This window comes from Harmonia axyridis, chromosome 6, assembly GCF_914767665.1.
Source record: "Harmonia axyridis chromosome 6, icHarAxyr1.1, whole genome shotgun sequence".
NCBI classification, from domain to species: domain Eukaryota; kingdom Metazoa; phylum Arthropoda; class Insecta; order Coleoptera; family Coccinellidae; genus Harmonia; species Harmonia axyridis.
The window spans coordinates 11098824-11112993 of NC_059506.1; the positions used below are offsets into that span (position 1 = coordinate 11098824).

Here is a 14170-nt window from a genome sequence, read left to right on the forward strand (position 1 = left end):
ATAATGTTCTGGTTGCGGTAACAACATTTTCATATTCAGGTGGCATCGATAAAAGGAGAAAACATGACATATCTGAATCTTCAAAGCAACTACCTAAACTTTTCAATTCTCGGAAAATTCGATCACTTTTTGCAAAATGTTCTTGCAAATCAGAATTACCATTATACTTCAGATTAATCAATTCCTTGAGCAAATAAAATTTTGAACACGTACCCTTTTTGCTGAAAATTCCCTCCAGCTTCTTAACCATCTCGTATGCGACATCTATTTCTTTTATGTACTCCAAATGCGAATCGGAGACACTTGAGATAATAACCATGTGTTGTATAGATCCCCAAAAATTGGTCATGTAACGCCATCTAATGATTCCTCAATTGAGATGTTCACTCAGTGGGTCAATGCATCGAGCTGTTGTATCGATCGAGGTATCGACCCCTTGTTCTTTTCTTTTCTGTACTCTGTAGTCAGTCTGTACCAAAACGTTCCATGAATAAAATACTGTTACTTTTCAAAGTTCCGCAGGTGTAGTTCATTACAACAGAATACTCTTTCCTCATGATAAAATTCCACTTTAAAACCCAATTATAACAGGTTATGGGCCCAGATCGTGATTCGCGTTGAAAAAGTAACGAAAGTGTTGTGAAACGAGAAACAATTTCATTGTTCGTTCTACCGCGAGATTAAAAAAATGGCCGCCAATTACTTGAGTAGTGTACCAAAACTCCTTGGAAGGGAAAATTATGGTGACTGGTCGTTTGCCGTCGAGAATTTTCTTGTGCTGGAAGGTCTCACAAAGTGTATCGATGGAACTGAAATGGATCCAGTTTTAGTGGCGAAAGCTAAGGCGAAATTAGTGCTGACTTTGGATCCGTCCATTTACATTCACGTGAAGGAAGCCGTCAATGCAAAAGAAGTTTGGGAAAAACTCAAAAGTTTATATGAAGACTCCGGACCTTCGAGAAAAATCGGACTTCTACGTATTCTAATCAATCTAAGATTGGAAAACAGTGAATCCATGGAATCATATGTGAATCAAGTAATTGAAGTATCACAAAAGCTTAGAAGAACAGGATTTAGCATTAATGAAGAATGGGTTGGATCATTATTATTGGCAGGATTGCCTGAGAGGTATTCTCCATTATTAATGGCTATCGAGCACTCAGGGATCCACATAGGTACCGACTCAATAAAAGCAAAGTTGATGGACATGGCAGTAGATGGAGCCAACCGTGACGTCCGTGACAGAACAGCAGGAGCTCTACTGAGTCGTGGTGGTAACTTCAAGAAGAACTCCACAGAGGGCAGCAGTAAGAACAGGCAGAAAACTCCATTGTCACAGATTGTTTGGTTTCGATGTAAACAAAACGGTCACTTCATGTCAAAATGTCCGAATAAGAATGACGAAACGAATTCGAAACCTGTATATAAAGGAAATTATACAGAAAGACCAGAGAAAGCTTTGAGTGCAACCTTTCTCAGTGGAAATTTCAACACAGATGATTTCTACATCGATTCAGGAGCTAGTTTACATCTGACAGCTCGAAAAGATTGGCTAGAAAACATTGACTATTCTACCAATGTGAAAGAAATCACAGTGGCAAATAAAGAAAAGATTCCAGTGATTTGTTCAGGTGAAATAAGTATGAAAACTAATGTAGGATCTGAAAAGTTTAATATAAAAGTGAAAGATGTACACTATGTTCAAGGACTTACAACAAATCTCCTGTCGGTGAGTCAATTGATTAAAAATGGAAACAAATTATCTTTCTATGAAAATGGATGTGATATATTAAACGACCAAGGTATGTTAGTTGCCAGAGCTGAATTAATAAACAATGTTTACAAATTGAACTTTGAGAAACCTGAAAGTGCATTAATGGGAGTTGCTGCTACAGATAATGTTTGGCACAGAAGACTAGGTCATCCTGGTTATAATTCCCTGAAATTAATGAGTGAAGGAGCAGTAGAAGGTTTAAAAGTTAAAGGAAAAGTAGGTAACCCAATATGTCAAACATGTTGTGAAGGAAAGCAAAGTAAAAATGCATTCCCGAAACAAGGACATAGAGCAACTGAAATGCTGGAAATAATACATGCTGATCTCTGTGGGCCTATGGAAAAATACTAACTAGGAGGGTCAAGATATTTCCTTTTGTTTGAAGATGATTTTACAAGAATGGTGTTTGTTTACTTTTTGAAATGCAAAAGTGAGACAATTGAACAATTCAAAAAATTTAAAGCTTTAGTGGAAAACCAAACAGGATCTAAAATAAAAACCTTTAGATCTGATGGAGGTGGTGAATGTTGCAGTTTAAATTTTGAAAAAATTTTATCTCAGAATGGAATAGTGCACCAGAAGACTAATCCATATTGTCCCCAACAAAATGGTATGTGTGAAAGGATGAATCGCACTATCATAGAGAAAGGACGATGCCTTTTATTTGATGCAAAACTTGACAAAAAGTTTTGGGCAGAAGCTGTAAACACAGCAGTGTACCTTAGAAATCGAACCATTTCGAAAGTTCTAGATAATAAAACTCCATTTGAAATGTGGTATCATCGCAAACCAGACGTAAGCCATATACGCATTTTTGGTAGTGAAGTAATGGTTCACATACCTGAAGAAAAGAGACGAAAGTGGGACAAAAAGGCAAAGAAAATAATATTAGTTGGATTTAGTGAAAACATCAAGGGTTTTAGACTATACGATTCAACTGACAATAAGATTATCACAAGCAGAGATGTTGTCATCAATGAAAAATTGGGGGATGTTACAGAAGACACCATGGTGAAATCCGAATCAGATATCTCAGATCAAGTGGAAATAGATGATGAATATGTTCCTGATGAAGAGGTGAATTTAGAACCAGTGGGGGATTTGAGAAGATCCCAGCGTCCCAGAAAACCCAGATCTTTCAACGACTTCGTTACGTATTTTGGTTCAAACATCGAAAGTAATAATATAAACATTGAAGAAGATGTACCACAAACTTTTTCTGAAGCTATTTCCAGAGAAGATTCTCATTTGTGGATGGATGCAATGTTAAGTGAGATCAATTCCTTCGAAAAGAACGAAACATGGGAATTGGTAGATTTACCCAAGGAAGGTACTGTAGTGAAGTGCAAGTGGGTCTATAAAATCAAAAGTGATAGTGATAACAAAGCCAATTACCGTGCGCGACTAGTGGCGAAGGGTTATACCCAGAAGAAAGATGTGGACTACACCGAAACCTTTTCACCAGTAGTGAGACATTCAACGTTAAGACTTTTAATAGGTTTAGCTGTAAAACATGACTTAAAGATTACACATTTAGATGTTAAAACTGCTTTCCTCAACGGATATTTAAATGAAACCGTTTACATGCAACAACCTGATGGTTTTGTTAGGAAAGGTTTAGAAAGTAAAGTGTATAGGTTGAGAAGGGCAGTTTATGGTCTTAAACAAGCCAGTAGAGCTTGGTATTCTAGAGTAGATAAATTCATGTTGTCTCTCGGATATAAAAAATCTGAACATGAACCTTGTTTATTTATAAAAAGAGAAGACAAGTCATTAGTAATTGTCGCATTATATGTTGATGATTTTTTCATTTTTTCAAATAATGATTATGAAACTAGAATATTAAAAGAGAAATTGAGTTCTAAATTTGAAATAAAAGATTTAGGAGAAGCGAAAAATTGTTTAGGAGTAAGGATAACAAGAGATCATAAAAATGAGTGTGTCTACTTGGATCAAAAAGATTACATTGAAAAACTTTTGAAACGTTTTAATATGTCAGAATGTAAATCGATCAGTACACCATTAGATTGTAATATAGATTTAAGTAAATTGAAATCTGATGATACTTGTAATGCAAATATTCCATATCAAAGGGCAATAGGAAGCCTCATGTATCTTGCTGTCTTGACAAGACCTGACATTTTATATTCAATAAGTTATTTGAGTCAGTATAATAATAGATATACAGAGCAACATTGGCAATATGTTAAAAGATTGTTTAGATATTTGCAGGGTACTAAAGATTATAAATTAAAATTTATGAAAAAGGGTTGTGATTTGGAAGTGTTCTGTGATGCAGATTGGGCAAATAGTACTGATGATAGAAGGTCTTATACAGGCTATGTTTTTTTGTTAGCTGGTGCAGCTATAAGTTGGAAAAGCTGTAAGCAAAGAACTGTGGCTCTATCGAGCACAGAGTCAGAATATATGGCTCTCGGAGAAGCTGCCAAAGAGGCTATTTATTTAAAGAATTTGCTAGCCGAGTTGACTGATTATCAAAACCCAATAGTAATTTTCAACGATAATCAGAGTGCTCAGAAATTATCACAGAACCCTATCAATCATGGAAGGTCAAAACATATTGATGTGAGGCATCATTTCATTCGTGATTGCGTTGAGCAAAAATTGTTGAGTATAAAGTATATCCCAACAAATGAAATGACTGCTGATATTTTAACTAAGGGCCTTCCTAATGTGAAAAATTCCTATTTTTGCCAAAAATTAGATTTAACCAATTATTGTTGATAGTGGGGGTGTTGTATAGATCCCCAAAAATTGGTCATGTAACGCCATCTAATGATTCCTCAATTGAGATGTTCACTCAGTGGGTCAATGCATCGAGCTGTTGTATCGATCGAGGTATCGACCCCTTGTTCTTTTCTTTTCTGTACTCTGTAGTCAGTCTGTACCAAAACGTTCCATGAATAAAATACTGTTACTTTTCAAAGTTCCGCAGGTGTAGTTAATTACAACAGAATACTCTTTCCTCATGATAAAATTCCACTTTAAAACCCAATTATGATACCATGCAGGCTTTATTGTTCTTCTTATGCCATTCGGCATTTATTCCACTTACTTCTACTTCAATACCTCATTCAGCTCCAAGGCCCTCAACACAGAATACAGTCGAAATTTCCAGTTGTCGAACCTATTTCCATTGAACGGAACAATTCCATGCTTGTTCTCAACCGCTTGACCGGCCATTTTCTTCTTTCTTCAACGACGTCCAACGTTCCAACTCCAGTTCCAGCGATAATACTCTTAACTTAAATCCTCAATACTTCTATTCTGGGCCCATAACCAATGTTAGATTGATTAGGAATTATCGTGAAGAAGTATCAGGATTCAGTAAAACGATTCTTAATTTTTACAACTCTATATTAATTATTACTTCAGCAACCATACATCTTTTTACCAACATGACATCTACTTAACTACTGAAACAGTCCGTTGACAATGCGCAGATGCGCTCACAGAATAATCATAGAATAACATGACAGGTTTGGTTGAGGCCATCTCACACTTTAACACATGTTTACCCTCGCTGTTTAAGGACAACAAATTAGTGTTAAAATCCCCTATACAAACCACCTTGCTTCCCTGCGTCACAATACTCGCATACTCTCCGCTGAACAAGTCCCAGAACAATTTATAATTCAAATCAGGAGGTCTATAAATGACCCCTATCATCAATTCACCTTCAAAACCATCAAGCTTCAACCAGATCTGTTCTATAGGTCCTCCAATCTTGAGAATACCCAATCCCGACCTAACGTATGCCCCAACACCGCCGCCCCGTCTATTACAATCACAGCGAATAAACCTGCACCCCTGCACACCAATTGCATTATTTGCAATAGTATCGTCTGATCTAGTTTCATTAAGTGCAACAAAATCCAACGAATTCGACAAGATCATACTCCGAAAATCTGCAAAGTTCCCAACTAACGTTCTTATGTTTAAATGAGCTAACTTTAGTTTATTCATTCAAATCCCGCTAGTTCATTACATATGGGCTATCTGAAATTAGCTACCTTCACATTAATCATCAAAAATAATAAAACATATAAATGGTATAATTATATAACCAATAATTCAGATAATAACAGTACAGAATAGAAAGAAAATCTCGGCCTGGCTGTAAGGAAATTATTTGTTCCCAACTGAGATAGACTATATACACGGCAAAGTATAAATAATAAATAAATAAAGTATGAATATCTCAATAAATCAACCAAGCCTGGCAACCAACGTTACATCCCCGTATCTCCCCAAAATAAACAACAAATTTTAAGTCACAAATTGCCAAGAAGAAACCAGTATAATATGAGTAAATCCCAAAATTTTACATCAAATATATGGAAGATGATTTTAATTAACTTTATTAATTTTAAGCTGATTGAACTGATCATAAGTGTCAATTTGAAAAATCTTATTGTTTACAAACACTTTAATGTTACCTTTGACAGTCCAACAACTGCGATTGTACTTTTCTCTCACTTTTTTGTAGAGTTCCAACTTATCTTTCACTTCTTATCTCTACCAAAAAAATTTTCTTTCCCTTAAACTTCGATTTACTGAAATAAACAGCATCTCGCATCCACTGACACACAAATTCTACAACGATCGGACGTTTATTTATTCCTGGTTCCTTGTCCTCGAGTTTCTTGCCTAGCCGATAACAATTATTCAGCTGGTTCTCATTTAGTTCTATGTTAAGGTGATTCTTGAACAAAATTAACGACAATTTTAAAAAGATCTTCGTCCGGATTTTCATTGATGCCGTAAATAAGGACATTTTGGATAGATTTTTCTGCGATATTTCATTCATAATATTTTCTAACTTTTTTGTAATTTCCGATTTAAATACCTTAAATTCCAATTTTAACGATTCAATCGTATCGGCACCGGCAGTAGAAACTGAGGCTGCCGGCTCCTGAAAACTTTTCAGTTTTTCCTCGAAATTCTTCATTTGAATTTGAAAATGCTTTTCAAGGTCAGCCAGTGTTTTGTTCCTGGTAGCAGTCATATTGATGGCCGTCAAACAAACAATTTTGCAGACTCACCAAAATAATCAAATATATCATTTTTGGAATCACAAAATCGGAGGTTTAGAAAAAGTCTTATTTCACAAGATCGAAATAGCTTCATTGAAATATGAAAAAAAGGTTCATATTGAAAACTAAAAAGCAAGATATGAAAACTAAATTTACTTGTAGAATACAAGGCAAGCATAAAAAATAGAGGTATGATTAGGAAAAATGAATCGTGATTTGTGACAATTGTCGACACAAAGCATTCATATTTTCAGAAAATTATTCAATTTCATCGTTTACATTCTGTCCAAATACCAATGATCGAACTTTGTTAGACATCCTTCAATCATGCAAATATTAAAATTCTTATTGTTGAAGAAAAGGGGATGGTAATTGTAATAATTTTCTCTTTTACCTATGAGATTAGTATTGAAATGTTCAATTTCAAAATATTATAATAGTACTGTTTATACTTTATTTTATAAGAAATATCCTGGCATATGATTGAAAATTCAATTTCCTATTCAATTGATTTTTTATCAAATTAAACTTATCTGATATATAAATGCACACTGAATTCACACAAAAGAGCCAGCGTTAGATCCTTATTGTGTACCTATTGAATTTCCATACACGATCAAAGACTAATCATATTATGTGAAACGATCATCAAGGCGTCGGCGCATATTCTTGTTATAACAAAAATTCGGAAGTGCTTAGTGCTTAGTAATCCGTAAAAGTAATCGCGAGCACTTCAGTGCTCGGGAGCACTTTCGGGATTACTAAGCACTAAGCCTTTTGTCAAAGTGCTTCGATTACTAAGCACTAAGCACCGATTTTGAAAAGTGCTCGGGAGCACAAAAAGGCTTCATGTGCTTTCGAAAGCACTAAGCACAATGCTTTGGCACAGCTCTGATATGCCCCGGGGCACCCAATATATCTTTTCTATGAATCTATATTACAATTTAATTTTTCGAGCAATATCTTAATGGTATTAACCATATTTGAAAGAACAACGAAAATGCTCAATGTAAGAGGATATTTTTCAGCCTAACAACTATAAATGAAGGTTCATTTTCACGGTGATAATAACTATCGCGATAGTACTATCATGATAGTCCGACAGCACTCTCGCACTATCACGATTGTAACTATCGAGTAGTTTACATGGCAACAGTTGCTGCAATAGTTACGATCACTTTCGTGATAGTACTTTCACCGTGAAAATGAGCCTTGAGGAATTGAATTGCATATGAATTGCATCCTCGGTTGGCATTCCCTCTTTAAATCCTTATTGGTATTCAGATAAAAGTTTTTTTGCTGGCAAAAATTCGTAATACTTATTTTGAGGACCCTTTCCATAATTTATGCAAAATTATATATAAAACTTACCCTTATCTAATAACGGTAAAAGTGTTTTTCCTGTTAGTTTATGCTCCTTTTTCAAATAAACGTTTTCATCAATATTGAACCAATCATAAATGGTAGGAGAAATATCCAAAAGGCTAGTGAGGGAATTAGTGACTTGATTCCATCTTTTTGTATTAAATGGGGACGATATGAACAAAGGAACTGCTACGCCAGAGTCGTACATATTGGTCCTTCCATTTGGAAACGGTATCGCATTATCTGAACTAAAGATTATTAGAGTATTATCAAGATATCCTGCAGTCTTTAATTCCTTCAGCACCAGCCCAACACCTTGAAATTAAGAATGGAATTCAAAATGGTATAAGTAGCAGTATTAGCATACAAAAAATAAATAAATGGAAACTTGTTGATATCCTAGAAAATTGGGCAAATTAGAATTGCAAATATTAACCTTGATCTAATCTCGACATAGTGGTATATTGAGCTGCAAAATCTTCCCTGGCCTCCAGAGTATCTGGAACATGATATGGTAGAATAATTTCATCAGGCTGATAATATATCCCTTCCCAATCTGGAATCCGACCCATTCCTTTCTCGCCGTTGCCAAACTTTTCACAAAACTCTCCATATTCTGGATTAGTGTGACCACACCTATGAGGATCGTGGAATGCTACATAGAGGAGAAAGGGCCTGAAAGGATAAATGTAAGTTAATACACAAAATGTCTATTATGAAATGTGCTAAAACTTTGGGGTTAATTATAGAATAACACCAAGTTGCAGGAACATTCATTAAAATTTAATGCCGCCTAAAAATTTAAATCCTTGATCAAACGGCGCCTGTATCCAATAGGCTCCTCGTATTTGAGGATTAAAATTTGAATGATGCCATTTAATTTTGATGAATGTTCCTGCAAACAGTTGCATGATATACAGGGTGGCCACTTTTTCAATGGGATTGTATTGGTAACTTTCAAACCATAAGAGTTAGAAGGTCGGTCAAATGGAGAAAAAGTTGCATGCATAGAATCATTATCAAGCCGTTCAAACAAATCGAGATTATCAGGGCCGGTTATTGAGATATCATAAGAAAAGTAAATTCTGTCATTTTGATTTTTCTTTTTTTCCCACTTTATTTCAAATATTATCAAAAAATGTTACAGGAATTTTTTATTCGACAATAAATTGTTCTCAATTTGACGTAATCAGATTTCGTATACAACGTTTCGTGCTCTATGGGCCACCCTCAACCTCATTTTTTTCAATACGGACCTGTATATTTTATGACACCTTTCGAAATAACTCTTAACTCTGAATTCAACGATATATCATACAATGTCATTAAAAGTTGATTTTCAGGTGATTTTAACCCTTATCCAATTTTCTTTGGGTCGGATCTGTAGTGAATGCAATTTATCAAAAACTGCTGTTAATAAAATAGTAAAGAGACGCGAATAAAATGATTTTAAATTTGAATACCAAGCCTTGCAAAACTTATATCGTAATGATATCAAAATAAAGTTCGATTCTGGAACAAATGACAAATCCAACATAGTGATTTCTCGCGAGAAGATTGAGAACGTATTTGACGGTATTCAAGAAGACGAAATAAGCAAATGTATAAGAAGTATGGGTTCCAGAACCGTTAAGTGCATTTTACAAAATGGTGGACATTTCGAACACTTACTTCATTCATTTTCATTTACTTTCGAATAATCATTCGATTTTTCTTTCATAAAATGATAATTCGTTTAATCATTATGAATTGAAATATGTAAATAATTATTACTTGTTTTTTGATTTGATTTTGATATGTTCCATTTAGTTCAAGATGAGTAAGTTGATTTTCTCATCGAAATGTATTGCTTGTAAACTAAAGGTACCGAAATGTAATACAGATCCGACCCAAAGAAATTTGGATAAGGGTCAAAATCACCTGAAAATCAACTTTGAATGACATTGTATGATATATCGTTGAATTCAGCGTTAAAAGTTATTTCGAAAAGTGTCATAAAATATGCAGGTCCGTATTGAAAAAAATGAGGTTGAGGGTGGCCCAGAGAGCACGAAACGTTGGATACGAAATCTGATTACGTCAAATTGAGAACAATTTACTGTCGAATAAAAAATTCCTGTTACATTTTTTGATAATATTTGAAATAAAGTGGGATAAAAAGAAAAATCAAAATGACAGAATTTACTTTTCCTGTGATATCTCAATAACCGGCCCTGATAATCTCGATTTGTTTGAACTGCTTGATAATGCTTCTATGCATACAACTTTTTCTCCATTTGACCGACCTTCTAACTCTTATGGTTCAAAAGTTACCAATACAATCCCATTGAAAAAGTGGCCACCCTGTATGATTTTCAGCAGAACAGACACTCTTGGCCGTTCGTTCATACATGAGCCTATTATTCCTTTGGAGAATACGAACCTATTGACAAAGGAATGTCTCGATAGTGTCCGTGAAGTTAGCACCCACTTTTTCGAAAATGAAAAATTTTTTCTTGCATTCGTTAGTGACTCGTTAGTAACTATTTGTAACACAAAAATTTTTGTTTGTACCTTTAGGATACTGGTAGAAAAATATAGTATTCCACTGGGGTGCCAACAAAAATTTAGTTTGGAAGTTCATTGTTACTAACACAAAATTTTTTGTTTGTAATCTGACCTATAATGAAAAACTATCACTCCTGAAATGCGAAGTGAAGAACTTTTTTTTGCATTCGTTAAAAACTATTTGTGACACAAAATATTCATTTGTACCTCAAGGATATTGGTAGAAAAATGTCACATTCCGCTGGGGTGCCAACTTCACGCTTTGTCTCTATTTTTCTCAGAAAAAAATTCAGTTTGGAAGTTCATCGTTAGTACCTTTCTGTTAGTAACACAAACATTTTTGTTTATAACCTAACTGTTGCATTTTCCCTATTCGAACCAATAAAAATGATGTTATAATCGTCTTACCAATTCAAACAGCTCTCTGCTTCCACAAAGCACCGCACTGTTTAAGGATGTAATAATAATAATAATAATAATAATTTATTGATCCTTCAGGACACTTAACAATGTGTATAGGATAAGTCAAGGAAATATAATTTAATCTACTATTCTATTATTTACAACATATAGGTACTATTCTATTGAGTGATCAACGAATCAGAGAGAAATTCCCTAACAGAATTGGAAATACATTGTATGTTCAACTGAAGAATGCTAAAAATTCCTACACCTGAACCATTTGAACTGAAGTTTAACCTACTGGATGTTGAGTCACTCTTCTTTGAAAAAAACGATGTACGTTTACTTTGTTGGGCCAATTTGAACCATTCAGTGCTTTTTCATAGTCACAACTCGATATAAGTACCTTGAACGAGGAATATGAATCAGGGTACCTAGATGTCAATTTCTCGCATTTTACATAGGTGAAATTGCGCTTTAGAAAATTTTCTAAATTTTCCACAGAAGTTTCGGGCTTCAAATTTGAGACATGAAGGGCTACAATCTTGTCCAATCCCTCAACTTCAGCTGCTCCTGTGTAGCTGCCCGTAACCAGGGATTTTCGGGTTTTACGAATCGGTCTTTTTCGGTTTACCACTTTCCATTCAGAGCCTCTATTTTCATTGGTTTCTACTCTTTTATCAGCATCAGAACTGGAACCGCTCAACTGCTTGGGTAATTTTTCTCTATGTACACTATGAATCGTTGGAACCGATTCTTCACGAGTGAATTTCACTTTTCTCGAACTGATAGGAGCAACAGTTGCCGATTCCGAAGTGACCGCATCGATAGTAACAGGAGTGGACCGAGGATCAGCAGATGCAGAACACTCAGGGACTGAAGTACCAGATGCACTCGAGCGTGTCACGCCCGCTCCGATATTGTCGGTGTACATGTGTGTTGATAACTTCTTTTTCAGTTCAACTACTTCAGTATCCTTTATTTTCATTTCTTTCTCGAGAGAAACAATCTTGGATTTCAACAAGGAATTATTTTCAATAAGTAGGCTGTTTTTCGCCTCTAGTTCGGAAATTATCTTGAGAAGAAGATCTTGATGAGTAGACTCATTATTAACGAGTTTAATTCCAAGATCGAACATTGGGGATGAGTCATCACTCATTTTATCACCCAAAGTGGAATTAGATAATTCCACATCACAGCACTTTTTTATTTTAGCACTACAACCTCGATGGTAACTTTTGTTGCAAATAGCACACTTCAAACAACTTTTAATAATTGTTTTCTTACACAATCCACACTGAGGAATAACGATTTTTAAAGAGTGACTAGCGTCGACGTCTTTATCATTTGGCGACATATTGAAGACTATATCGTAAGGGAACAGGGTAAAGAATTCAAATGGAACAAAATGGGACTTATACAATGCAAACTGACCTTCTAATGAACTGTAATTTTAATATTTAAAATGTCCGTGAACGAAATCAAAACCGTTATATTTAACACCGAAATTTTCATACTACTAAACTTTAACTTTTCTTTCCGATAACAATACATCTCATTCATTGATCTGAAAAAAGATACGTCTCGATATTCCTAGAATACGCGACGTTGCCAAAACTAAACATCATAATAACTTAAAAAAGGGCTAAAACATACCCTGAAAGCCCTGAAAACTCAAAATCAGTCACTTTGAAATCAAATACCTTTCATAAATGAACTTGTCAAAATCATTCTCTGTTATGAAAAATTTCAACAAAAAAGAAACAAAAATTAACCTACAAAAAAAATAGTGGTCAACTCTTCAGACTACTGGGTCGGTAAAGGACATACCTGTACTACAGGTCGTACTCGTTTTCAGCGTTACATTAAGAAATATACCATCTTTTCCGGTATGGACCGCTGTGACTAACGTCAATGGCCAATGCAGTGGTGGCGAATTTTCACACTTTGATATGAAAACCGTGCCAACTTCAATATTTGAGCATCTCAAATGCCATTTCTCCCGAGTTTGTAAGGTCGTTAGATACTCTAATTTCCAGCGCTTCCAGAAATCCTGAACCATTCGATCAATCAGTTGAAAACGATCAAGCCTATTCAACTTGGTATCGGACAAATCATGCGATGGAATATATTTTAATGGTGACAATGTCAAAAAATGTGACGGTGTTAAAGCTTCCGGTGCACTTGAATCTGATGACAGACGACAAAGAGGGCGTGAATTCAATAAAGCTTCAACCTGCGAAAGAAGAGTGCTGAACTCTTCAAAAGTTAGAATTTGAGTACCTAGTACCTAATAGATCACATTCTTAGCCGATTTGACATTGCTCTCTCACAAGCCACCCATGTGGGGTGCCCCGGCCGTATTAAATTTCCACTCAATACCATTCAAAGCTAATTGATTTTGAAAAGAAGTTATGAATTGATCCGAATTAATAAATTCATTAATTTCGCGAAGAACTTTTTTAGCACCCACAAAGTTAGTGCCCCTATCTGAATACAGAACATTAAAAGTACCTCTTCGAGATAAAAATTATTTAAAGGCTTGCAAAAAATGATATGTAGATAAGGAACTGACGAGTTCCAAATGAACTGCTTTTACGCTCATACATATAAACAAACAAACATATCCCCTATATACTTGAGTTTTTCTATTTTTACCGAGTGATATTTCGAACGGTCCAAGGTAATCTACCCCCGTTTGAGAAAACTCTTTAGTTGGATTCACTCTTGAAGCAAGCAAATTCGCCATCAGAGGATAATGATTTCTAGGCTTTACCCTAAAACAACGATTACAGGCATGTATCTGCTGTCGTATAACATTACGACCATCCACTATCCAATATTTTTGTCTCAACAACGCTTCCAAAAAAAATGAACCAGTATGGAGATTTATTTTATGATAGTATTGAATTAATTTTAGTGCAAAAGGATCTTTGCCTGAAAGTAAAAAAGGGTGTTGGCTAGTAAACTTGAGCGAAGAATTTTCTAATAGCCCCCTCACCCTGAGAATTCCATCTTGGATGAA

The 14170-nt window shown here is 35.0% G+C and overlaps 1 protein-coding gene across 1 annotated transcript in view; it reads right to left on the reverse strand.

Moving 5' to 3' along the window:
- The window catches only part of LOC123683500 (N-sulphoglucosamine sulphohydrolase), a 145559-nt gene that overhangs the window by 28328 nt on the left and 103061 nt on the right, over positions 1 to 14170 (reverse strand). Inside the window, exons 4-5 of the mRNA XM_045622592.1 lie at positions 8633 to 8871; positions 8203 to 8511 (exon numbers count right to left, since the gene is read on the reverse strand). Coding sequence (XP_045478548.1) covers positions 8203 to 8511; positions 8633 to 8871 — 548 coding nt within the window. The remainder of the gene's footprint in view (positions 1 to 8202; positions 8512 to 8632; positions 8872 to 14170) is intronic.